The sequence below is a fragment of the Prunus avium genome, chromosome 2 (assembly GCF_965620075.1).
Source record: "Prunus avium chromosome 2, drPruAviu1.hap1.1, whole genome shotgun sequence".
NCBI classification, from domain to species: Eukaryota; Viridiplantae; Streptophyta; class Magnoliopsida; order Rosales; family Rosaceae; genus Prunus; species Prunus avium.
In genome coordinates, this window is record NC_142285.1 from 42,505,539 (window position 1) to 42,531,619 (window position 26,081).

At 36.9% G+C, this 26,081-nt stretch overlaps 6 protein-coding genes across 6 annotated transcripts; 3 read left to right on the plus strand and 3 right to left on the minus strand.

The window, feature by feature from the left end:
* The first annotated feature begins 3,975 nt into the window (after positions 1 to 3,975).
* Positions 3,976 to 5,511, plus strand: RUP1 (Transducin/WD40 repeat-like superfamily protein). The gene has a single exon (XM_021971194.2). It carries the CDS (start codon positions 4,220 to 4,222, stop codon positions 5,360 to 5,362), a length of 1,143 nt encoding a protein of 380 aa, XP_021826886.1. The 5' UTR covers positions 3,976 to 4,219; the 3' UTR covers positions 5,363 to 5,511.
* Positions 5,512 to 9,341: 3,830 nt separating this feature from the next.
* LOC110767754 (Cleavage/polyadenylation specificity factor, 25kDa subunit) lies at positions 9,342 to 12,262 on the plus strand. The gene is made up of 7 exons (XM_021971396.2): positions 9,342 to 9,614; positions 9,735 to 9,780; positions 10,273 to 10,366; positions 10,491 to 10,564; positions 10,975 to 11,061; positions 11,209 to 11,319; positions 11,604 to 12,262. The coding sequence occupies exons 1-7, from the start codon at positions 9,496 to 9,498 to the stop codon at positions 11,673 to 11,675; spliced, it is 603 nt and encodes a 200-aa protein (XP_021827088.2). The 5' UTR covers positions 9,342 to 9,495; the 3' UTR covers positions 11,676 to 12,262.
* A 51-nt stretch (positions 12,263 to 12,313) lies between these two features.
* Positions 12,314 to 14,444, minus strand: LOC110767753 (pentatricopeptide repeat-containing protein At3g29230-like). The gene has a single exon (XM_088249560.1). It carries the CDS (start codon positions 14,222 to 14,224, stop codon positions 12,485 to 12,487), a length of 1,740 nt encoding a protein of 579 aa, XP_088105686.1. The 5' UTR covers positions 14,225 to 14,444; the 3' UTR covers positions 12,314 to 12,484.
* A 3,832-nt stretch (positions 14,445 to 18,276) lies between these two features.
* On the plus strand, positions 18,277 to 20,434 carry MYB19 (myb domain protein 19). Its single transcript, XM_021971351.2, has 4 exons — positions 18,277 to 18,550; positions 18,657 to 18,823; positions 19,317 to 19,446; positions 19,587 to 20,434. The coding sequence occupies exons 1-4, from the start codon at positions 18,474 to 18,476 to the stop codon at positions 20,194 to 20,196; spliced, it is 984 nt and encodes a 327-aa protein (XP_021827043.2). The 5' UTR covers positions 18,277 to 18,473; the 3' UTR covers positions 20,197 to 20,434.
* A 20-nt stretch (positions 20,435 to 20,454) lies between these two features.
* On the minus strand, positions 20,455 to 22,045 carry LOC110767723 (SNARE-like superfamily protein). Its single transcript, XM_021971352.2, has 5 exons — positions 21,642 to 22,045; positions 21,303 to 21,463; positions 20,964 to 21,107; positions 20,778 to 20,848; positions 20,455 to 20,697 (listed from the first exon to the last, which is right to left on the minus strand). The coding sequence occupies exons 1-5, from the start codon at positions 21,830 to 21,832 to the stop codon at positions 20,590 to 20,592; spliced, it is 675 nt and encodes a 224-aa protein (XP_021827044.1). The 5' UTR covers positions 21,833 to 22,045; the 3' UTR covers positions 20,455 to 20,589.
* A 130-nt stretch (positions 22,046 to 22,175) lies between these two features.
* Positions 22,176 to 24,123, minus strand: LOC110767788 (remorin). The gene is made up of 5 exons (XM_021971443.2): positions 23,761 to 24,123; positions 23,128 to 23,181; positions 22,960 to 23,047; positions 22,680 to 22,761; positions 22,176 to 22,590 (listed from the first exon to the last, which is right to left on the minus strand). Exons 1-5 carry the CDS (start codon positions 23,972 to 23,974, stop codon positions 22,390 to 22,392), a joined length of 639 nt encoding a protein of 212 aa, XP_021827135.1. The 5' UTR covers positions 23,975 to 24,123; the 3' UTR covers positions 22,176 to 22,389.
* Positions 24,124 to 26,081: the final 1,958 nt, after the last annotated feature.

A 26,081-nucleotide genomic window follows, 5' to 3' on the forward strand; every position in this document is an offset into this window, starting at 1 on the left:
AAATTTTAATGAATATTCCACCCACACCTAATAACAATATAATATTTGATATTTGATATTTTGGTTGACGTCACACGAGCCATCAATTAGAAATTTGACATTTATCATTTGAAATTTCCATTGACGATGTTAGAGCATCCGCAATGATGCTCTCTATTTCTTAGCTAAAATTTAGCTAAAAATATAAGGAAACTATTTTAGGAGCTCTCTAAAAAATTTCAACTCCAACCATACTCCCTAATTTGGAGAGTCATAAATGCTATAACTCTTTTTTGATTGGTCCATCTCTATTAAAAAATAAAATAAAAAATAGTTTGCATTAAATAAATGTTTGAAATACTCATTAAATAATGCGGCATTAAATTATAAGGAGCCACTAGGAGTCCTTTCTCTTTCCTCATATGTAGGAGCTCCTAGAGAACTCCCTATTTTAGGAGGTGGATAGGGAGCATGGTTGGAGTTGCATTTTTACAATTCCTTCCTAAAATTTGTCTACGGAGGTGGTTTAGGGAGCCCATTGCGGATGCTCTTACTAGGGTTTAGCAAAATGATACATTATTTTATGGACAATGCTTGGCTCCTTATATATCAGGAGTCATTCCTCCTCTACACATGACGTGACCTTATTTAAAAAACGACACTTTTTTTTTTCCACTGACTCTCCCTCTCTCTCTCTCTTCTCACCCACTCTCCTCTCCTCCCCCAACTCTCTCCTCTCATCTCGTCGGCTTTGTCTCTTCCCCTGCAACTCATTAGAAGAAATTTGCATCCCCTTTCTATTCCCATCGCTGCCATCTTCCCTCCTCGGCATCAACGTCGACCACTGTCTTCCATCTCCGCGTCACCTCCCACTCCCCCATTCCCCATTCTCTCTCCAATCACCCCTCCTCCATCATCATCACCCAAACACTATATCTTGTTTTCTCTCCTTTTTAATTTTTAATTTTATTTATTGGGAAGATCTGGAACTCTTATGAATGGTGGAAGATTCCAGGATACAACTTGGGGGAGAAAAATTTTCTCCGCATCACTCTCTCTCCTCTAGATCTGAGTTGAAGGGAAAGAGATGGAGAGATAAGATGAGAGAAGACAAAGCATGGGAGGAGAGGAGAGGTGAGTGGGTGAGAAGAGAGAGAAAGAAAGAGTCAGTGAAAGAAAAAAAAAAGAAAAAAAAGAAAGAAAAAAACACGTGTCATTTTGTAAGAGGCCATGTCTTGTGTTGAGGAGGAATGGCTCTTGATATATCAGGAGCCAAGCATTATCCTTATTTTATAACGTTCATTAGTCCTTTTTTTTTTCGTTCCATACACATTATTCATTTGGATCCATTTTCTTATGATGTTCTTTCTAGTTTGTATTTTCTTTGTGTAATGTGTAATATTGCACTATGCATACCTTTTGTTTTTGTTGGAACACTATGCATACCTTATTAAAATGTCCATACATTGCATAGACTAGAATATGATCATGGGAAAGAACTAATGTAAATGTAATATTTAATTCACGTGACGTATGAATTAACGTGTCAATCAACACAAAAAGACAACTTTTGATTGAATTGCACGGCATGAATCACATAGATGTGCGAATCGTTGCAAAAAATGAAACATAACGCTAAAATAAACAAAAATAAACGTACTAGTTCAAAACCTTACATTTGCTTCACACAATGCTTTTTTCTCTCCAACCCTAGTCCCGCTCTCTAAAAAAAAGTTCTTCATCCCCTCTCCTTTCTTTCTTTCCTTCTACTCTTTTTCCTCCTATGTCTGCTAATCATCTATCCCTCTCATATGTGAGAGTTTTATTTTCTTATTCATGTTTGTTTGTGGATGTCCAACCCCTATTTTTTCCCACTCGCAATCCTACCGTCACATCCATACCTATGTCCCTCCCCTCGCTGTTGAGTGCTCCACCGACTTCTCCTCCCTCATGTTTGTCCCCCTTCACATTATAGATAATGTTTGTGAAAGGGATGCTTGGTTTTGGGAGTTAAGGCTCTTTTTATATCCATTTGTTTGACCATATGAGCATGTATCGGTTTCGCCCACATTCTAGATGGTCTCTTCGGGTGTCTTCACAAGCCTTTATTCTGGTGGTTTTCACGGTGGTGCTGATCTTGGCGGCGGCAATGACAACAGTTGATGGTTAAAGATGACCTTATTTGACAAGGTTAGGGTTTGTAGTAATTTTGGGCTTTGTTTATGTGTTTGGTTTAATTTGTTTTGTTTTTCTTTTCCAATTTGTTTTGTTTTTCTTGAGTTTGTGATGTATTTGAGCTAATTAAGGCGCTTTTCCTTTCTGTCTAATAGGTTTCACCACTTTATTAGTACGTTTCAAAGCCCTAGCAACTCCATACAACAAAATTTTTACACGAACAAGATTTCAGACTTTTGTCTCTCAAGGCTGCAACTGTATGATTATTATGTTACCCCTAAAATCAATCTTGGGCGCATCTGTCATTATTTGTCTCTGAAACAAAAAGAAACATAGTACATTAATAAATATAAAAGTTATGTTCTTGAGACCTCTACGCAATTGTTAAACTGGTTGCTAATATATTCCTGCATCTTCTTCTTGGCAACCAAACTAGCACATAGTTGCATCCATCTGTGTCTCTAAATTTCTTATTTTGCTTATCTTTCTTCTGTGGTGTACATCTCAAAATAAATCCAATAATAATCTGATCCGATATGAATCCGATGTGTAACAGATATGGATTTATAGGTGCAATTTGATAGTCTAACTATTTAAATATTCATAAGAAAAAAGAAAAAAAAAGTCGGGAAAACTAAAGAGACATAGGGATATACCATTTAAATATCCATTTATAAAGTCGTGAAAAAAAAACTATATAAAAACAGTATAGCCATGCTAGGCGTACCAAACATGGGTATAGTCTCATTTAAGTAAATCCCGTCTCTTATCAAACATGGATTTCGAGTGTTATTTAACCCAGTGCAATCCAGTTAGGTGTACCAAACATGGCCTAACAATTTAAATACGTTTCAGACTTGAGCCCTTATTCATTTCAATCAATCCATAAATAAACTCTGTTTTTGTAAAAGTGCAAGTTGGTCTACGAAAATATTTACAAACAAAGAAAATATACAACCACGCTGTTTGATTCTGACAGCTGCTTAAAAATGACCCTACTCGATCGGCTACCTCTATCGAAAATTAATTTACTTTACTTGCATTTATTAATTTAGAGATAGAGGGGCTTTAATTTTCAAAGACTAGTTTTGATATGAAAAAGTCATTTAGATCTCATCTCTCGTTCATATATGCTTCTTATTTTAGATATATATTATTATATAAAAGGCTTTGCTTAGACCACGTCGTGCATAGAGGGACAAGAGCCTGTGTGTCCACACCATCTCCCCGTGCAAAAAATGAGGCACAAAAACAACCAACACTCCCCTCTTCCTCTCTTTCTCCCCCTTCGCCACAAACACCTCATCATGCAATAAGTACAATCCCTCCTACTCTCTTAATACAATCTATCAAAATTCGGATTCCTTATGAAATACCACAAAAGCCCATTCCATTCAATTACATATATACGTATGTAATTTACAAATAAAACGCTCGGGTGGTTGAGAGCAGTTATCCTTATATTCAATGTGTTATGTGTTCAAATCCCCCTATTACTTACTTGTATAAAATATATAATAATAAAAAACACAATTGTATTGTAATTAATCCCAAGTTAATTAAAGTTACTTGATTAAGCACATCAGGCATGGTACTGTAAACCTCCCTTCCTAGAGTAACGCATGACACAGTACATGTATGCAATTTGATTTCAAGTACCATAACTAGCAGATTATCTTCAACTTCTTCTAAGCAATTTGGCAAATAAAACCACTAGCTAATTCTATAAATAATGAGTTGGTGGTGGACGACTACAATGGCATTATAGTAATTTGAAGAATTGATTCTATGAAGCAGGAAACAAACAAAGTTGATAACAAAAAATACAGATGGAGAAAAATGAAATGATTTGAAAATAGGTAGCTAGCAAAAAAACGACCCTATCTACTTTCTCTCGTTATGGATTATCCACATCTCCATCGAAGTCCCCTCTACACTTAGGCAGTAGCATAGTTATGGGAGAAGAGAAGACAGCGCCTTTGGATCGATGCATGCTTGCTCCAACCAAAAGCCTCCAAGAAAATCAAACATCTCTCCACCACTCTAATTGATATATGAATGGGAAATGAAAAACGTCTCCTCACAATTCAATTTCCCAACCCAAGAAGCAAACGAAAAAGAAAGATCATCATCGGGAACTTGTGAATGGGATTTCAATCTCTCAACAGTTGTGTCTTCAAGCGTCGGCTCCACCGGAGGAGCCGTATCAAATACCATCGGCGTGATCGAGTTCGACCCATCAAACGCAGTCGTAGCCACCGGCGGAATCGCAAGAAAAATCAGAGTTTACAGCTTCAACTCTCTGCTACCCAGTGATCGATTTTCCCAAGCCAATTTGTTAGACCACGTCACTGCATGCGCCTACACTCTGTGCACCCCAGCCAAGCTCAGCAGCCTTCGCTGGCGACCCGGATCCGACGGCAGGGTCCTCTGCTCGGGAGACTACGACGGCGTCGTCACGGAGTACGATCTCGAAACGCGCCTCCCCATCTTCGAGCGCGACGAGCACGGCGGGCGCAGGGTCTGGAGCGTCGATTACTCCCATTCGGATCCGGTTCTAGGGGCATCCGGCTCCGACGACGGGACGCTCCAGATGTGGGACCCGCGCTGCGACGGCGGGGAATGCGTGGCTAGTGTGCAGCCCAGCGAGGCTCGTAATCCGGTCTGCTGCGTGGAGTTCGATCCTTTTGGTGGGGCCTTGGTGGCCGTCGGATGTGCGGACCGGAGGGCATACGGGTACGATGTGCGGAAAATGGTGGACCCGGTTTTGGTCTTCGACGGGCATAGGAAGACCGTGACTTATGTCCGGTTTATCGACGGGTGTACGGTTGTGACAGCTGGCACGGACGGGTGTTTGAAGCTGTGGGACACGGAGGATTCGCGGGAGATTCGGACGTACAAGGGGCACACAAATAATCGGAGCTTTGTCGGGTTATCGGTGTGGAGGAATGGGGGGCTAATCGGGTGCGGGTCAGAGGATAATAGGGTGTATGTGTACGATAAGAGGTGGGGCGAGCCCATTTGGCTGCATGGGTTTGGAGCGGTGGGTGAGGGTAGTAGTGGTGGGTGCGATGAGGAGCTTGGGTTTGTGAGCAGCGTTTGCTGGAGGCAAGTTGACGAGGAGCAATGCACACTTATCGCTGGTGGGTCGGATGGGGATTTGCAGGTTTTTTTGGGCAGAAGAAAGCCATTAATGTTGGATTATTAGCATTTTAACAGCTTTCATCTCCCATTATCCTACTCCAAATATTCATTTGCTGAAAATTCAATTAATTGTTGCATATGGAGAGAAGTACTGCTACGAGAAAGTTAATTTTAGCAGAAATTAATAGAAAAAACTAGATGCCATTTTGTTTTTGTTCAAGTTATTTGCAATCAATTTTCTGACTTCCATATCCATGCAGCCAATATTTCCTTCTTTTTTTTTTTTCGGGAATGATGCAGTTTTTTTTTAATTTTTAAAACAAGCAATAGTCTAAATTAAAAGGAGGAAAATTTTCTCACACACACATTACTAAGGTGTCATGATAGTTTGAATATGAAACTACTCGTCTACAAGTCAAAGTCATTTTTTACTAAGTTACACCCATTGGCCTTTGTATTATTGCATGGCATTACTGAAAAATGATAACAACTGGCATTTGGTGAAGAAAAAAAATACTGGGATTTTGTGACTCTAATAAAAAAACTCTCGTATGTAGGGTTGGGCACGGTATGAGATGACACAGGATGGAGGTCATCTCGGTATCAATCCCGAATAGGGGAATCGGGATGGGATGACACGGGATGAGAGTTTTTGAAAACATGTTCAAACCGTACCGGACCCAAACGGAATCGGTATGATTCGGTATCAATGTTGATACTGATACCGTTAAAAATCTGCAAAATTTCATAAATCAAGTGTAATACAACAAAACCCTCAATCAAGATTCAAGAGTCTTGATTGACCAACCAAGGAATGGAAATTTCATAGAAAGTTCAAGTGAAATGGAAATCAAATCTCATACAAAGAGCTTCTTGTGGGATACCTCATACATGTAACACTCTTTCTCAGTCAAGTTAACAAATGTAAGTTGCTTCACTTCTTATTCTTCAATCAGTCTTTTATGTTGTCCTAGGATAATCATATTTTAAATATAATTGAGGCTAACTGGAGTTTTGAAGTAATTTGTGTTGTTGGGTTGCATGCTGTAATTTGAACTATATCTACTTACCTTTCCTTCATTTTGCTTATGGACAGATTTTGGTGGGCGGCATGACAGTTGGGAAGAGTATTTTGCTTGCAGTTTTGCTCTGTTTCTACATGTAATTGGAGTAATTTTCATGTGATGTTTAATAGCTGCTTTGGAGAAGAATGAAGATTTGATTTCCAAATTAAGTACCCCCTGATTTTTCTACATAGAAACTCAAAGAGACTTTGGGTTGGGGTTTTCTTGAGAGAGAGAGGGTGGGGGGAGGAGAAGAAGAAGATGAGATCGATTGATGGTGGAGGATTTGGGAATTACAGCTTCAAATCGTGACTGGAGAAAGGAGAAAGGAGAAGATAAGAGAAAAAAAGAATTAAAACAAAGAGAAAGATGAGTTGACGAAATATCTGTGGAAGAGAGTAGGGGTGGAACTAAAATTAAATTACGATTAATAAAACTAATTTACTGTTCTGTACGGTATGACACCAACCGGGATCATAAATATGGAACTGATGTCGTGCCAAACAGTAATGAGATGACACGGTATCATCTCGTTTACACGTCAACACCAAACGGGACGGCACGAGATTGGCACAGTTTGACATGGTTTCGGGATGGTTTCGGTATTTCAGTTTTGATGCCCACCCCTACCCGTATGTAGTGAGCAGGAGATGGCTCACATGGTGGTTTTGATAACATGGTGGTTGGATCGAGAGTTTGGCAAGTTTTTGTTCGATGTCAATATTTTCATTAGGGTTTTGATCATTAAGTACTTCTTTGTGAAATTAAACAGTTCACTGGATTTGATAACCTTCTTCTAAGAAACAAAAGGAATAATCTTCATTTTCTTGAATTGTTCTTTTCTCTTTATTGTGCATAAAATAAATTCACCAAAAATAACTTCATCTTTTTTTTTCCTTTTTTTTTTTTTTTTGCGGATAACAGAAGAATTCATTCATAAACCATGTCAATTACACAGAATTGACATCATTTCAGACCCTCTAAACACGAAGGGGTCAAGCCAAAGCTAAGAAATACAACAATGCACACAAAGGCCAGAATCAGTGAGCAAAAAATTAACACTAAACCCAGTTGACAAGAAGCCATAACCAAACTTGCAAAACCAGTGCCACAAGTGAATTCAATAATCAATATAGACAACATCTGATTTCACCTAAGAGAAAGGACATAACTACCCAGCTTCCTCTCGACACTCCAATAAGCATCATAACACAATCTCTTCTCCATCAGATCATCATCACCCAGATTCTAAAAATTCCTCAAAGCTTATCCTCCATAACCAACCCCAAACCTCTAACAAATCCAGATATTAAGGCAAGCCAAGCAAGACCTTTATACATAGAAATCTGGCTTATCCTCCATAACCAACCCCAACTCTCTCATGAATAATAAACTCACATAATATTTATAATGGAGCCCAACTTTCCTTATTTTGTAATGAAAGACAAGTGAAAAGTGAATATTAATGTTATTAAATTAATATCATTACGAAGCTACAACAACATATTAAGATAAATTAATATTTAATGTGGGGCCCTATTCGTTCGCTCACTTTGTCAATACTACATAATATGTGAATTAAGAGTAATGCTAGAGACACAAAATTTGTGCACCAAATTTGAGTCCCAAATAATATGGCACATGCCACACCATAAATGTTTAATTAACCAATTCCAACTTAATTATGATTTAGTTAATTTATTTTAGGAAAAAAAAAATCTAAACTTACTTAATCAACATACCTACAAGTACAACCAACCCTAAAGAGTCCAACTTGCCGTGGCACCACCGTTTTCCCACCATCAGCGAAGCTTGTTCGTACTAAATTATCAGTCAATGGGTTTCAGTGGGGACTCTTTCTTTCAAACTCTCTTGGTGTAAGGATCCGATGCGCATATACAGACAAGCTAATGGAATCAAAACTGAATATATGTGCACGAGTCTTCTCTTCCATTCAATCGGTTTATGTGGTTTAACTCATCAATCTTCTCTTCCCATCATTAGTTCCCAATATCCTAAATTATCTTCATGGAGTCACAATGGAACCGAATTTTCATGTTAAAGTCTTAATTTTAGATCCTTGTTTTCAAGATGAAGATGATGATGGTTGTAAAAGTCTCAAATTTTGATCCTTATTTCCAAAATGAGGACGATTAGAGCCAATAATGGTACAATGACAAACTAAATTGTTTAGGGTTGCAGGGATTTTGATTGATTCAGTTTTATTTTCATTTTAGAGTAAAACCAACTAAATTAGAATCTAATTTGTAATTAGTTATTTAAATATTTATGATGTAACATATACCACGTCATTTGAGACTTAAATTTAAGGGTATATTTTTGCTCACCACTTTAACCAAAGATGTACTCTCATCACCTTTCTCAATACTTGACACGTGTCCCTTGGCATAACTATAGTTAACTATTTACTTTGTATTTATGCAACCATTGTTATGTCAATAAACACGTGTCAAATGTTGAAAAAGATGGTTAAAGTACACCTTGGGTTAAAGTGAGGAGCAAAAATGCTCCTCAAATTTAATATAAAAATTTATTGTATCTAGCATTAGGGATCATTTTTGCTCACCACTTTAACCATAGGTGTACCCTCACCACCATCCTCAATGCTTGACATGTGTTCATAGATATAACCATAGTTAACTTTTGCTTTGTATTTATGGAATTATGGTTATGTCTATGGACACGTGTCAAGCATTGAGGATGCTGGTGAGGGTACACCTATGGTTAAAGTGGTGAGCAAAAACGCACCTCTAGCAGTAACCATGAATTAATAACGATGTGTTAATGTACCGTAACATATTTTTCCTGCCCATAAGAGTCAAAAGTCAAAACCAACATCGATCACCGTTGGATTGGCGTCAATGGAGACGTGGAAGACTTTATATGAGATTCGACGGGAGAAGATGAGTCGTTGATTTTGGAAGTCACAGATCTAGAGTGTTAAAACGAGGGCACCAGTGTAGAAGTAAACTGTAGAATACTCCGTGTCGTTCTCGTTTCCAATTAAACTAAACCCTGCTTTGTTTTGGGTTTTGGGTAGCTCCATTTCTTCCGAGCAGCCTAGAAACCGAGAGGAGGGTTGGGATTTTCAGAGAGAGAGAGAGAAAAAAAAATGGTGACGTCGGCGGTGGTGAACACGTACCCACTGTCGAGCTACACGTTCGGGACCAAAGAGCCCAAGATGGAGAAGGATACCTCCGTCGCTGATCGCCTCGCTCGAATGAAAATCAAGTATGCCTCATTTTTTTAAAATTTATTTACTCCTTTCAATTTGTTCCAACACTTTTTAGATTTTGAAAGTTGTTTACGCTCTAAACCCTAGTTTTTTCGTTTTGGTGTGTGAATCGGCAGCTATATGAAAGAGGGAATGAGGACCAGCGTCGAAGCGATTTTACTGGTATGTGATTTGACTCAACAACCCCCCTCTTCTCATAATTTCCTTTTATTTTGTTGATTTGTTATAAATTGGAAAAAAAACTTGTTGCATTTCATTTTATTATTTCTTGTTCAATTGCACATTATAAGGGCTCTTGAGGTCGTGCCTTCCTTGCTATACATGAATTTTTGAGTTAAATAATTCGTGCATCATTGAATGAGGAATTAATGTATCACACATGGCACCAGCTCGATAGGAATTTTCTTTTATCAATAGAGCACAGCAAGGAAGGAGAATAGGATTTGTTTGTTTCATGGTCTCTGATAAATGTATATAAAAGTACTTACCAATGGGTATTAGATGTCATTTTAGGTTTTTAGTTCTTGTTATGTTTTCATGTTCCACATTCTCGTAATTGTAGATGTTATCGCTTGGATGGACAGAAATTAGACATGAACTTGATTTAACATTTTCATTCTTTCCCTGGCCTCAACGTATGTCTACACTGTGCAGGTACAGGAACATAATCATCCCCACATACTTCTCCTGCAGATTGGGAACACATTCTGCAAACTTCCTGGTGGACGACTCAAGCCAGGAGAGAATGGTATGACCTTACCCTGTATTCCATCCTTTTCATGGTGCATTCATTTTTCCTAGTTCATATTTTTGAAGACTGACGCCTGTTCTTTTTTGGTTTCTTTGTGTTGATGGGTATCTTTATGTTGCAGAAATTGAGGGGCTGAAAAGAAAGCTGACTAGCAAGCTTGGTGCTAATTCACCTGCCCTTGTGCCAGACTGGCAGGTACTACTCTCTGATTTATTATCAATTTGAGTATAGATGTCAGAAAGATTTTAGAAGCATATAGGACTAGAGGAAAAACACATGAGAAGTATTAGTTGGAAGTGAGTTGACTGTAAGTGTGAAAAGGTAATGACAAATGAATGGAAGTTCCAAGGCGACCAAAAATGCAATATAGCTAGACATATTAGCCTTTTCTATGTGCTTCTTCAGTGATCTGTTTCATCAAAGTGAACTTGGTTTATGAGAAGTTGCAGCATGTCAATTTCACAGTGCCACTAATTCTGTTTGAAAACCTGGAACTTGGAAATTATGGTTAAAGGCGTCTATCCTATGACCCTAGTGTGAACTTGCAAGGCTACAACATGTCTATTTTGTCAATGCTCATTACTTACATTGTCCCTTTGGTGCAGATAGGAGAGTGTGTGGCTATCTGGTGGAGGCCAAACTTTGAAACCATAATGTATCCATATTGCCCTCCTCACATAACAAAACCCAAGGTAAATGACTATCAAAAGATAAATCTTGGGCTATTGTTTCTGTTGACAGCTTTGTTGGGCTGCATATTATATCTCCTTCCCTCTCTTTTCCACTCACTGATTTTTTACCGACACAACTTTTTTATTTACCCAGTTTTGGTAATGCAGGAGTGTAAGAAGCTTTTTCTTGTCCACTTATCTGAGAGAGAGTACTTTGCAGTCCCAAAAAACCTGAAACTTCTTGCAGTTCCATTGTTTGAACTCTATGATAATGTTCAGGTAGTGTGATCATTTCACAATCTTCTGCTTTCCTACTTCATATTGGAATTTGAATGACTTGTTTTCGTTGTGAATTCTAAGTCTTTTAAAAGAAATAGGTTTGCTGCATCAGAAACTGTTCAGAATTATGATTCATAAGCTTTATATAATTACTTCTTATGATTGCCCTTGCCCTGATCCCCTTTTGTTTGTAGTTTAAGATAACAACCCTAAACTTTTTCTTCCTCTCACTTAATCTTAATTTTTGCCTTTATTTTCTCATGATATTCTTCTCTTAATTGCAGAGATATGGGCCTGTCATATCTACAATTCCCCAGCAGCTTTCGAGATTCCAATTCAACATGATCAGTTCATGAAGCGAGGAATTTTGAAGTTACCCTGGTTGCACTATCCATCATACTGACGATCTTATCTTGATATCATCACATGGATGACTAAAACTCAAGACCTGGATATTATTTTGTTACTGAACTTAAGTTGGTTAGTATGAGATCCTTCAGTTTATCCAGATGACTTATCTTAGGATATTGACCGTCCATCTATGTTTGGCCATTAATCTTATTTGCTAATGCCTTTTGCATTGCACTTGGAACTTTGTTAAAACCGTGTTTGTATTGTTCCAGTTCTCGTAGTAGCTAGTGGTAAAATTGAGATATTCTTGTTTCTCAGAAAGAAGATATGTTAGTTTCTTAAGACTGGGGAGCGATACAATTAGTTGTCACAGGTTCTTTTAATATGAGATTTCGTAGCTGCTTTGGTGTAATGATGGGTAGGAGGAGATGTATGTTTTTAGAGTGTACTGACAGCTTCTTAACTTTGTGTAATTGATGGGTAGCAGATGGATGCGTTCACAGCATTCTTATCAGCTTCATTTTGTTGAAGCCCTCATGTAATCATCTTTGTAGAATTCGCCTTGCATCAGTAAAATTCTTTCTATTATCAAGGAGTTTTCTTAAAAGATGTGGTTTGATGAATGCTGCCTGGTGCGTTTTGTTCTCCTGGTTCAGTTTACTTCTCATTCATGCTAAATATCTGTGCCCAAGGAATGCCACTGTGACGATGAGGGAAGATACAGACCCATATAGCTGGAAGAGGTGATGAACATTAAACATAAGATTTTGGACTAAATCAATGAATTAGTATTTTTACAATTTGAAGGTTTCCTTCATATTTTCTCCTCTCCATTGTAATCTAAATAGCTTCTGCTCCCGGGTTCCAAGGTTCCATTAGAAGCATAAACATGACTGCACCCTGTTTTCTTCCAAATTTTCTTCTCATCCATTTTTTCTCTTGTGCTTTGAGCCTCTGGCCATTGCCCTGCTGAGGCATGCGTATTCGACAAGAGCACATAAACCCCAGATTCATTTGTCTCCAACCCAGTAGCCCTCTCTATCACTTCCTCTGCCAACTTAAAGTGACTTCTTAGTCTGCAACCCCCAAGCAAGGCTCCCCAAATAGCAATGTCAGGCTTATATGGCATTTCCTTTACTATACGTAGTGCTTCCTCCAGCTGACCATTTCGGCTCAGTAAATCAATGAGGCAGCCAAAATGTTCGAGTTTTGGTACAACACCAAATTCTCTCTCCATAGCGTAGAAGATTCTTTCACCTTCTTCTACCAAGCCTCCATGGCTGCAAGCAAAGAGAGCAGCGGTGAATGTGAAGTCATTCGGCTTCAATCCTTCCTTTTGCATCAATGAGTATACCTTCATGGCATCTTCTGTCCTTCCATGAATAGCTACTGCTCTAATCATAACATTCCAGCAAAATACATCCCTCTTTCCCATCTTGGCAAAAAGCGTAAAAGCTCTATTTATGTCCCCGCACTTTGCATACATATCTACGAGGGCAGTTCCTAAAATGGTTCCAAAATGAGACCAATCTCCTATCAAGTAGTGTGTCCACTTTCCAAACTCTAGAGCACCCAAGCGGGAACAAGCCGACAGAACAGAAACGAATGTTTGTGCATCTGGAACAACATCTTCCGATTGCATTTGGACAAAAAGATCCAATGCTTCTTCATACTGTAAATGTTGGCTGTAACTTGATATCATAGAGTTCCAAGAAACCACATTCTTGCATGGCATTGTCTCAAAAAACTTTATGGCTGTTATAAGGTCACCTGCATTGGCATACACTCCGATCATCAACGTCCAAGAGACGACATTCTTCTCTGGCATCCGCTCAAACAAATCTCTCGCATTACCTACATCCCTTACTTCAGCATAACCAGAAATCATAGAATTCCATGAAACAACGTCCCTTTCAGGCATTACATCAAACAGCTTTCTTGCACTCTGAACATCACAAACGCTGACATAACGTGAAATCATGCGGTTCCATACTTCTACAGGTTTCACACACATACCATCAAAAGCCCTGCGGGCATCATTCGAAGTCCCATGATTGACAACAGCCGGGTCACAAGAATCCAACTTTTTAACATACATATTGAAAAGCGCATTAGCAACTGCTAGATTTGACTCGAACCCATGCTTTACTATATGGCAATGCACTTGTTTCCCTTTTCTGTACCAACCCATTTTAGTACACGAGTTTAAGACATATGGGTAGGTGAAATTATGGGGTTTGAGTCCTCTAAGAGGCATTTCATCAAACAGTGAGACGCATTTCTCGAAGGGACCATTTGTATCGTACCCTCTAATCATGGCATTCTGAATCATAATGTCGTTACTGAGTTCAGGACCCAATTGGGAAAATATGAGATTGGGATACTCCATAGTTCCAAACTCGGTGCTCCGCCGAAGAAATTTTGAGAAAATTTGGATGTTTCGGTTGAGAAAGGTTGTGACAATGAGGGCATGTATTTGCTTTAACTGTCTGAATGTGCATTGTGGCAATACTTTTGAGAGGTTGAGCTCTAAGGAACAAGCCATGCCTTGCATAATGGGAGCACACTAATCCAGTAGCTCTTTTGCTTCCGTCTGTTTTTCTTTTAATTACTTCTTTTCGTTTTTGGGTTAAAAGGAAATATAAAAAAAAAGCAACCAACTTGAGAGTGTATAGAATCCACGCAGCTTTCTTATTAATTGAGAATGATGCTTGTCTTTGCTTAATCGCATTTGGTTTTGTTAAAAAGAAGGAATCTTGACAAATCTAACTTGAAGTTTGGTGTAATATGATCAAATGTAGTATAAATAATTTTGGAAAAGATTAATAAGGCAGACGTGCAAACTCTGTTTCATTTTCTTAAGATAAGATGTTGGAAGTGTATAGGCAGGCAGCTCGTGAAACAGCAGCCTAAGCCTCCCAAGCCAAAGGTATCATTTCCACGTGCCATAAAACAAAGTTTAAGAGTTGGTCAATGAGATTACTTAAGGATACTGTAATATTTTTTGTGTCATATCCTCTTGTCCTATACTGTGTTGGCTTTTCATGAGTCAGATGTTTAAACGACCAACAACTTATTTAATATGGTTTTTCCAGAAGCAAAACTTATTTAATTTGGATAGCAGAAGAGTAAGCAACCCTGGAACCAATTGCTTTGTAACAGTTGACACCATCCACTTAAGCAGACAGCTTTTTTCAGAGAATACTTAAAGTAGATCAACGCTGTCTTAATCTCTGTCCTTTTTTGCATTATACTAAAACAAATAAGAGAAATATTATTAAGGAGAAGTTGGGTTTTGTTTCTTATGTTCTATGTTAGGTTTGCCAGGTTCAATCCCTGGAAATTTTATTTGCAACCTATTTTCTCTGATATGAAAGAAGCAGGAAAAGATGGACAGCTTGTCAGTCCCACCAACACAAGTCTTCGACTTCATTCATGGAATCAAATCAATTTTCTGAGATTAGATTCTTCTTTACTTAATTTCATACATATTTGTCATAATTTAGTTGTCGCTTAACATTTGTAAAACTTCCATGACAACCAAAAAAAGAAGTTCTATAACAAAGTCAGAGTCATGGAAGTCAAATTTGGCTTGATGACAGATAATTATCGACTTTGGAGGAATAAGCTTGTATTGCAACAAACAGAATATGAGACAAAATAACGTATATCTTTGTCAATCATTGATATAAAGGTATTAAAGTTGGAGATGGAAAGTATGCACAAGTTGTAGAATAAAACAGAATATGAGATAAAATGAAGACTGGTTTGCAGTTGAAGTTACAATAGAATTTCAGAAAAGAAAATCATGCCATATAAATTTTCTTCCCGGTGAATAAAATCAAAACAGCACAAGGTAATTTCAACAGTGACACAACACAGCAGGTTTTAATAAAAAGGAAAGGATCAGTATTGTCTAACCAACCACCATATCAAGGATAACTTTCTGATGCTGATAGTATCTTTTGCAGGTACGAGGTTAATTCCTGAGGTCAAGGGTCGTGGGTTTTGGGGACATAATTGGTTTTTGTTGTGTAAAGCTGCTGTTATTATTATTATTACAACTTGGTGATTAGTTCTTAATGGTGAGGCAGTTGTAGTGTGCGATTGCTTTTGTTGTCTTATCTCATGTTCTAACTTCTAAGTCTTTGTTTAAGATGGCCAATGAGTTTAATGTTATGAACTAATGAATGTTCTGATTTGCTTGCTGTCAAACTGGTTTTGTTTGTATCGAACCTTCAAAAGAAAACACATGGTTTACTACCAACAACTTAAAATAAACCATCACTATCGTTAATGTGTCACACTGTCCTGTCCTGATTCCATTATAATGATGCAATCAAGGTTCAAGGTTTCAAAACCAAGAGCTTCTAAGAAAGAAAGAAAAAACCTCAAAAAACCCAAATTGCTGTTTTTTTTAATCTCACTATAAATTTATAAAATACAAGTGATTAGGCATGGTTGAGATATGAAGCTAAAACGTGGAAGATGAATTAATCCCAAATAAATGTGCTCTAGATCCATAATTCATGCACCCTAAACCACCCAACCCAAGAACATTGAACATGAAGCATGCTTCAAGATTAATGGAGGGTGTACCCATCTAGAGCTTTTAATTTTCTTTTTTTTTGGAACATGCATAAAGGACTTACTTGAATATGTTTTTCTTTTGGGTCATTTTACTTTAATAAGTCGATATGAAGAAACGTATCCCTCAACCCATTTTAAAGACAAGGGGAAGAAGACAATCTGCTTAAAACAGACAGAGTACCATATGATCCATATGAATAATCAAAATTTGTGATTGCTGCAGCAGATAATGATGAGTGTTTTGGGAAACAGAGTGCAGCTGGGATAGAAACTAATGAAGCAAAAGGGACTCTGTCTGCATTGTCAAGGTAGAAAGCTTACTTTTTTACAAAAATGAACCTCGTTTTTCATATACATGGGGCAGTTTAAATTGAATTGAACATATGGAGACTTATAATGAAGTCAATATTCGACAGGGAAGGAATGAGTCATATATATATATTCTTGTAACTTAAGCAATGACTTTGACTAACAGGAAACGACAAAAAGTTAAACACATTTTAAGAATATACTAATTAGTTCTTTCAACTTGATGATCCACTTGGAAATCACAATTATACAAACTTAAACAGGTTTTTATATATTAAAAGTAATTAAAGGTTCACAATTAAAATTAAGAACAAAAATATTGCAGAGTATTTAGGTGGCAAAGGGAAAGATGTTGATGTGAGAGACACCGACACAATTTAATTACTGTATTCCATTCCCATTGTTCATTGTGTAATGTAGGGCAAGCTTGGCATACATTTTTTAATTCTTGGTAGACAAATGGGGGATCTGGGTTGACAAAACGATAATATTTTCATATGGGTATCTCCAAAGAAATAGAGCCATGCGCAATACATATATATTTTTTCCTTTATATAAATATATATATATATATATATATATATCAAAACGATATTATTCCTCATTTAAAATGGAAATAAACAATCTAAACTTAATAAACGAGTGAATTGAATTGGTCATTCTCAATTAAACCAATGATTGTTTGAATAATTGCTTATTGTCCATCGATTCATTGGTTCATGGATGAGAGTTGGGTTGGGTTTGGGGACAAAGGGATATTTTCGAATAATCCAACAGATGAAATACTGACTGCCTTTGGATCTTTGTATCCGGTGTCCATTTGTCCCTTTTGCATTTCTTTATATTACCATGCCTATCCAACAAGATTTTTCAATATTTCAAAGGAATCGATTTCCCATTACTTAAAGTCCAATCAAGCTAAACCCCCTTTTAACAAATTTCCTTTTCAATGGAAAAATACTGTCGGTAGGTTAGAGAGAGAGTAGAGAAGTGATTAAAATAATAAACCATGATGGCATTATATTGATTTAATGTATGTCACCTAGTTCCCCAAGAGCATCATCATAAAAAGCAGAGGCAATTTTCTAAAAATTACACCAATTTTTTTTTACTACAAGCGATTGGGGTAGGGGAGTTTGCACAAATATTCCTTGGGTACTTGGGGATCTTAAACCTTTGCCCACATGGATGAAGGTGGAGTAGACCTTCATACTTTTGTCAAACCTTACCCTTTTGAAAACTTTGTTGGTGAAATCAAGGAATTAGATTCTTCTACCAAAGTCTTCTCTCTAATTATTTCGTTTATTTTCTTCATTAATGGGAGAAATGTTTTGGCAAGCACTTTTGGGTAGAAGCTGCTTTTTAACTAGAGTCAACTCTCATCCCCAAGTGACATTTTGGATGAGTGCATATTCTTTACAGCTTGATTTGCGTGGTTCAGAGTATTATATGACATCAGAGGCATGTTGGTCGTTTTCTTTTACAGCAACACAAGTCTCATAAAATAATGATGTAATTGTTGCAAGAAATGGATATTATGAACCTACACATCCATCCATCCATGGACAAAGTTCTAAATTCAATCAAAACCAAAACCAGCTTGAATCAATCTCTGCAACTCTAAAAGAAGAGAAGAGGGTCTTAATTAATTTATAAATGGAGCTTAAAAACAGAGGTGGTTTAAATTACATAGGTTAACTTGTATAAATTAATCCCACATGGGTGCACAGTAGATCACAGCTTCTCCCAAGTTAATACCTTTAAATTAGGTTATTAAGAAGTCAAATTAGTTACATATGGGCAGGTTTGCATTCTTGGGCAACCATGACTTTCTTAAAACCTTGCAGCTTTATCTTACCTCATGGTCGAATATGAAAATACAACAACAAGCATAAAATATATATATGTTTCGTACTTTGTTAATTCTTTTAGAGAGCAGACTTCAACTAATCATTGCTTTAAGTACCAGAGCCCAATTGAGGTCAGCTGTTCATTGCTCTACAGCCTAGTTTCCCCTGTCTCTCTCTCTCTCTCTCTCTCTCTCTCTCTGTGTTTTTCTCATAATTCACAACATATATATACAACAGGTTGCAACTTGCAAGTTTTGTTGGTGGAAAAATGGGCTGCAAGTCATCAGATAAGCCAAAGCCAAAGCACAGAAAGGGATTGTGGTCACCTGAAGAAGACCAAAGGCTTCGAAACTACATCCTCAAGCATGGCCATGGCTGTTGGAGCTCCGTTCCGATAAACGCCGGTGAGTTTACCATTTTTCTTCTGTTCTTTTTGCTACAACCCTAAATAAACTCTGCCTGGTTCTAATTAAGGAATGCATCATAGCTGGTTTATTATAGTATTGGCACATTGGCCTATATTTAACATTGCTGGAAAAAAGAATGACAGAGGAATCTAAGATGGTTTTGATGATCAAGAATTTCTAGCTTTTGGTTCCTTTTTTATAATTATATAAAATGGCCAATCACCAATCTATTGTTAATGCAAATTCTGTGGCAAGATTAACGAGTGTTAAAATTTCAAGATGAAAATGACCCCATTTTGTCATTTAATCTTTTGGAGTTGGTAAAGATGGCTCTGTGAGCCAACAGCAATAGAGCTTGTGGTAAACTCTGAGGTATCTAAGCAAAGGAGATTGATGGTGACTTTTCTATATAATTGGCTTAAACATCCCCCTCAATTTGACTTTAATGTCATATGTAATTGTTATTCATAAGATTATAATATACATGCAGGTTTGCAAAGGAATGGAAAGAGCTGCAGATTAAGGTGGATAAATTACTTGAGGCCGGGGTTAAAGCGAGGGACATTTAGCAAACAAGAGGAGGAGACAATCCTGACCCTTCATCATATGTTAGGGAACAAGTAAGCAATCAAGCAAGATAACCATCTTTTGTTTTTCTTGTATACTTGTTTATTACTTTTCTTCGTTTAGGGTAATTTCTGGGTCAATTATGGATGTTGATGTATAATGATATTAATATAGAAGTAATTATTAAAACCAGGTGGTCTCAAATTGCACAGCATTTGCCAGGAAGAACAGACAATGAGATAAAAAATTACTGGCATTCTTATTTGAAGAAGAAAGTGGCCAAAGCTGAAGAAATCGTGGAAGGCCAAAGCAAATCTCAATATACAAGTACTACTTCAAGCTCAGACAACTTAGAGTGTTCACCATCTCCCCACAAGCCCACAACCAGTATTAATCCAAGTTATGAGTCAGTGGAAAAATCACCAACATTAATTCCCCAGACTGGTGATCAAACTCACAGAAGCCCTTTACCAAAGATTTTGTTTGCTGAGTGGCTTTCCTTAGACCATGTTCATGGTGGAAGCTATGCAAATAATATTGGTGACGCTGGGGTTTCCAGGGAAGGCTTTGATCACAGTTCTAATAATCTTCAAGCAGATCATGCTCTAGGACATGATTTTTTATTGAACAATGAAGGAACATTTGAGAATGGTTTTCATGGAGCGGCTACTGAGATGATCAATTCATCACAATTTAAGTTTGAGGATCAGATTTCAGGAACTGGGTTTGTTGATTTTATATCAGGCGGTGATATGTGTAGTGATTTCGACTTGCACAACGATGTAATGTATTTTTATAAATAAGGGAAAAAAATTAAGTTCCAAGGCAACAGTGAAAGAATAACCTCTAACTATGCTAATGCTTCTTAGTAACAATATTAGCGGTTATTCTTTCATATTTGCTTCAACATATGGAATTACTTGAAAAACAAGTACAGACTTTGAATTGATCTCATTCTTATGGGTCTAAAAAAATACTCATTGACCAAGACAACTTGAGTTTCAAGACCTTAGAGTGTAATTTCGTTTATCTTTCTTCTTCTGTCCAAGCTGGTGTAGTATGTGCAAATTATACAGTTTGGCAACCAGAGCATTCTTAAACCATAACCTTCATGAACGAGATGATCAAACAAACAAATCTGTGTACGTAACTCATCAACGCGAACAATCGGGGGTTTCTTAACCCTAATTCCCCACTTAGTTTAAAATCATGAAATTGTCGTCTGTATGGACTATGGTGGCCCAAAGAAGAACAGTGACAACAAAAATAGTGACCGTGATAGGCGTCCATTTCATTGCGATCACCTATGTATATAGAAATATATAACTTGAATAAAAGAAATTATCTTAATTTCCATTATGTCTGAGTTTTGAGTAAAATGTACCTCAAGGCGTGGCGAACACCAAATAGGTGAAACAGCTTGTGAAGTACTAGTCGACGGTCTTTCCAAGATTTCTGTAAATTTAAGAAGATAAGTTTTAGAACAAAAAGAGGAAGCTTTTCATGTGTTCATAGCATTGACTTGACAAGGAAAGTAAAAGTAGCTATAAATATGAAAAAGAAAGCCTACCTGAATATCTCCATCTCTCTATGATTTCTGAAAGATTTTCAGTAGCAATGTCTAAATCTTGTTTCCGGTTAGCATTAAGCTTTGACAGATTAGCTTGTGTTCTTGTATCAATGTATTGCTTTCTAATATTCCCAATCACACCATCTGCCAAACAAAGTTGTGACATGCATGGTTGTGCAAGACATTCGCAACAAAATTAAGACTTACATTCTTGGGGTGGGATTTAAATCTTAAAGACTTAATTTGTAATTATCTGCCTTCTAATTTGACATCTAGTGCTAAACCTTATGATAAGAGCCAAATCGATGTCAAATCGTACTATTAGCTGAAGAAAATTACCGAATTTGATAAAGCAGTATGGTCTCGTGACTTTCTTAATGAGACTACTATCGAAGTTTTCAAATTCCTTTTGCAAATCTTGTAGATAATGGAAAGCTAGTTTTCTTGGATATGAAGAGTCGCAGAGTGTGATGAAGGCAATTCCATTCTCGACCATGTAGCTTCATTTTAAAAGGATTAGGTTTTTAAAAAAAACAAAAAAAAACACACACACATGTGAATACCGTCCCCTGTTTTATGATGGTTTAGATTTATTTGAGCATTTTCAGTTTTTGTTACCTTGATTTTGGGATAAAATTAAAAGAAAAAGGAAAAACAGAGAGAGAAAAAAGAGGATACTTAAAGCAGTGATGATCGGCGCGAATGGTCATCTTGGAAGGAGGCAAGGCTCCTCTTGAGATTTCTCTGAGTATGAACTCTCCTTGTCTCTTGTAAAATGAAAAGTTTTCATGTTCTTCATTCAAAGAAGAAGGTCCTTTTGCAAGACACAGACCATCACTTAACCTTCCAACAATTGTAAGCTTTACCATATCCGCTACATATATGAACGAGTTTAAGATGTTGTATTTATAGGGATGAAAGGGGAAGGAAGCTAAATGAAGGTAACTTGTAGATGAAGTTATTCCTTAGGTCACGGGTGTGCAAAGGAAGCCATGGATTTCTGTGGAAACAAGCTAACTATTAACTCCACATACAAAGGCAAGCAATGTCTTCTTCTTCTTCCCTTTCATTCCAAGGAAAATATAACGGTCATAAAGATTTCGCATTTAAACAAAATAAATTTGTTTACACACTCGTATAATTTACATTACTAGCATTCATCATGATCGTCTAATTAATGAAATATTAATCTAAAAGAGGAAAAAGAAAATGTTTGTGACAAATAAGTTAAGTTGATTTTTTCTGCATATCAAGTGTATGTAGTATGTATACACACATACTTTATCAAGACACACACAATAACTAACATTGGCCAATGCCCCATTTCAAGAAGAAGAAATAAACACATCTGAATCAACAAAATGTACCTCCAAGCCAACAGAATATACAAATAATTCAAATGTTGTCAACCGGACCTGAATTTATTTTAGCCTGAAAAACAACGAAGGAGTTTCTTAGGAGTATTTCCTGTGGCACGGTATTTTGCAGCTGTTTCCTCCGCCTTTAGAAGATCTTCCCCGCGCTTAGCTTCGATCGCTGCCCTCTTTTCTTCTGCAGCCTTGTGGATTAAAGCTATCTTGTTTTTCATCTGTTCCACATACTCTGCCTTTTTCTTCTCCAATTTTTCCTGCTCATGCACAAATTGCTCTCTTTCTTATTGGAATTCAAGTACTGGATTTGATGTTATCTCACTCGAGGAAACGAATGAATTGTTACCTCAATCTTTTTCAACTCAGCCTCCACAGTTGCCTTCTTGGTGTTCTCCCATGAACCAACGGCAGATAGCTTTTTATGAGCTCTGTTTTCCAACACAAAATACATTCACTTCAGTATATCAAATTATATCAAACAGACTTGGTGGAAATGGAAAATCTAATCATTTCGTTAGAATGAAATGATTCCATTGGTTTACAGATAGCAATACCAGAGCTTCCATAAACTTTTGCATAATATGATGCTCACTGAATTAAACTCAGTATTCAGGAAAAGTCCTTACTTATTCTCTGCCTTTGATTTTTCACTTTCTTCCCATGCTCTGATAAGTGACAGCCTTTTCTCTGTTGCAACTCTTGCAAGCACAGCATCTGAAGAAGATAGGAGAAAGTTAAACCTACATCAACAAGCAGGATTGAAATTAAGAAGCTCGGGATGAAACAACTCTCACCTCGATTGACTGAACCCTCCTTACTTTTCTCTTCGGCAGCAGGTTCAGAAGGCTCTATGGGAGGAGAAAAATAAATGCTTCTTTCAAATTTGAGATGCCAAGGATATTATATAGCAAGCAAAAGCAATGGTAATTTGGGCCATATAATGGAAGAACTTTCGGAGTTCAAATTCTGATGTGTCTAACAGAACTTTAAATCCTGACACTGACATATAATTTCTAACAAAAAGAAGAAGACTATGAAATATAATTTGATAAAGAAAACAATATCTACTCCAAAAATACAGGGAAAAGGAAACGAAATTCAAAACAATAAGAGAAAGCAAGCGGGGACCAAAAGAGGACAGAAGGAAATAATTATTGGTAAAAAAACCATGCGGAAAATAACATTAAAAGACCAATCTTTTTTATTAAAAAGTAAAACAAAAAATCTCAAGAATTAGAAACAGAACATATATGCCAGACAAGCAATCCCAAGTCATCAAAGAATAAGAAAATCAGATTCATGATGGGGTGAAAATAAAAGAAGTGATCAGAGTGAGATTTGCTTTTCTCACCAACCAAGCAGATAAAGTTACAAACTTTAACAATAAAGAAAATACAATAAAGTGAGGGGGATTTGGAGAAATATACTCTCAACAATAGCAAGAACTTTGGACTGATCAGCCTCAGCCTTGTGTTCAGGAGCAGGGGGTGGTGGAGTTTCAGATTTGTCCTTAGTTGGCTGAGGATCTTTTGGAGCTTCCACAACCGGCTTCTCTTCCTCTGCCGGGGCCGGAGCCGGAGCCGGTGGAGGATCCGAGAGTGATTCGGATTCTAACTTCTTGGGTTCCTCTGTCTCTGCCATATTATTGTTTTGTTACTAAAAGGTTTTTTTTTTTTTTTTGTTGGCAAATGGAAGAAACTCGAAGCTTTCAAAAGCAGGTTCACTGTGTATGTACTAAGAAAGAAGATTATACAAGCAACAGAGAGAGATATGGTTGAGATTGTATAGGTGGTATAGTTGGAGGAAGGTAACTGTTACTTAAAAAAACCTAATTAGCTCATGAGCTGGATGCTAGGTACATGTGGCCTCTTCTGAGTTGTCAATACTTTTTGAGTAAGAAACACAGAGTCTGAAAAATTTAATCAAAGTGATTAATTAAAAGAAAGAAGAAAAAACGCATTAACTTTTGTTATTATAATAAGAAAGGGTTATTATCAAGGAGAGCTCCATTGTTGTTCAGTCTCGCATTAGCATTGTTATGGTCCTCCTGCGGTTCTCTCTATGCACCAGCGTGTTAATTGTTTAACAAGGTAGTGTCTGTCATCGCCAAAATCAAAATTGTTATTTCTAAAGTGCATACTATTGTTCTAAATGTTAGAATAGATTCTAAGTTCGAATACTATATATCGTAAGTCTCTATTAATAGATAAAAGTAAAATGTTTCGCATACCATCATAGGGTGTGATAATAATTTGGGGGAATAGTGACGATTGTATCGTGTGAAAATAAACACATGTGTTTTTCTCTTTTATAAAGTAACTTAATAGCTTTTGATTATCCAAAAAAGAAAGAAAGTAAACCTAGTAAAAATTGCATATTATCTTTAACTTTTAGTGACTCTTAATTGAGTAAATTAATATTTTTGATACAGAATTAGGCCAAAAGAAGAAGAATCTAATTATGAGGGAATATTTTTTACCGTTTGAATTGGACAGTTTATGAGTTTCCAGATTTTCACAGAGAGAGAGAGAGTGGTAATGTTAGGTTGGCTTTGTGTTGGTAATTAGGGGTGAGCTAATGTTTTCATTTTAGAAAAGGTAAACGAATGTTTTGGTTCCATATAAGAGACAAATTAACAACATTGAATGATGAAAGAATTATTCGGAATTTCTTTTTGGACTGAAGTGATCTGTATTTATTTATTTATTTCCAAAAATAGATATTTTGTACGATCAAGAATAACAGAGCAGGAGCTCATCAGCTCTCGTCAAGATTCTATGATTTTCGCATTGGCGAAGGAATCTTTGTAGGCCACACTGTAAAGTGACTTGCCACCCTTCTTTATCCATCTACTTTTCCATCCACCCCCTCAAAACGCCAAACATTGCAAGTTGCAACTGCTCTCTCTCTCTCTCTCTCTCTCTCTCTCTCTCTCTCTCTCTCTCTTCATTTTGTTTCCTTTATTAAAAAGATAATAACAGAAGAAATATTCTGAAATGATTTATATAAAATTGATTATCATTCTATCTTTTTGTGTAATTTATTGCATTTAGAATGTTTCTCAATCTTGATTCAAAGAGCCAAGTCAAAAAGAAATATAGAAAGAGAAAGAAAATCTTTTTGTTCCCACTTCAGCTCTGTGAGGATTGAATTGATCCCAAAAGGACCACAGAGCTTGGCCCAGGCCACATGCATGCATGGCTATACATACAGTTGTATTGAAAATGATAAGAATTTAAACCTAATAAGCCATCACCTGCACCATCGTTTGATTTGCCTCTTTTTTTTTTTGTGTGGATTGATTTGCATTGAGGCTTGACATATGTGTTTGTGTCTGTATTATTAACCCTCGCAAGAATTTGACAACTACAAAATTAATTAATTAAAGATCCTTTGGAAGAAGAAAAACCTATTGAGATTTGTGTAAAGAGTTATAGCTCAAATGATTGCTCATGTTCATGTACGTACTATAGATCATGATTGGAATTAGAATCGTCAAATTTAGAAGAAAAACGAAAAAGAGAATACAAGTATATTAAATACATAATTATTTAAGAGTTCGAGATGTCAAAAACCGAAGGAGCCTAGGAGTAATTCCTTCACACATCAACATCTTTTGTATGAAAAAATTCTTTGAGACTTTGTTGATAGTTTTTGAGGTGGCAAGGCTTACCACCGAAATTTGGAGTTCCAAATACAACTGGGCAAACAAGAAAGCAAAGTGTTGTCTGCAGTTGGAAAACGTTAA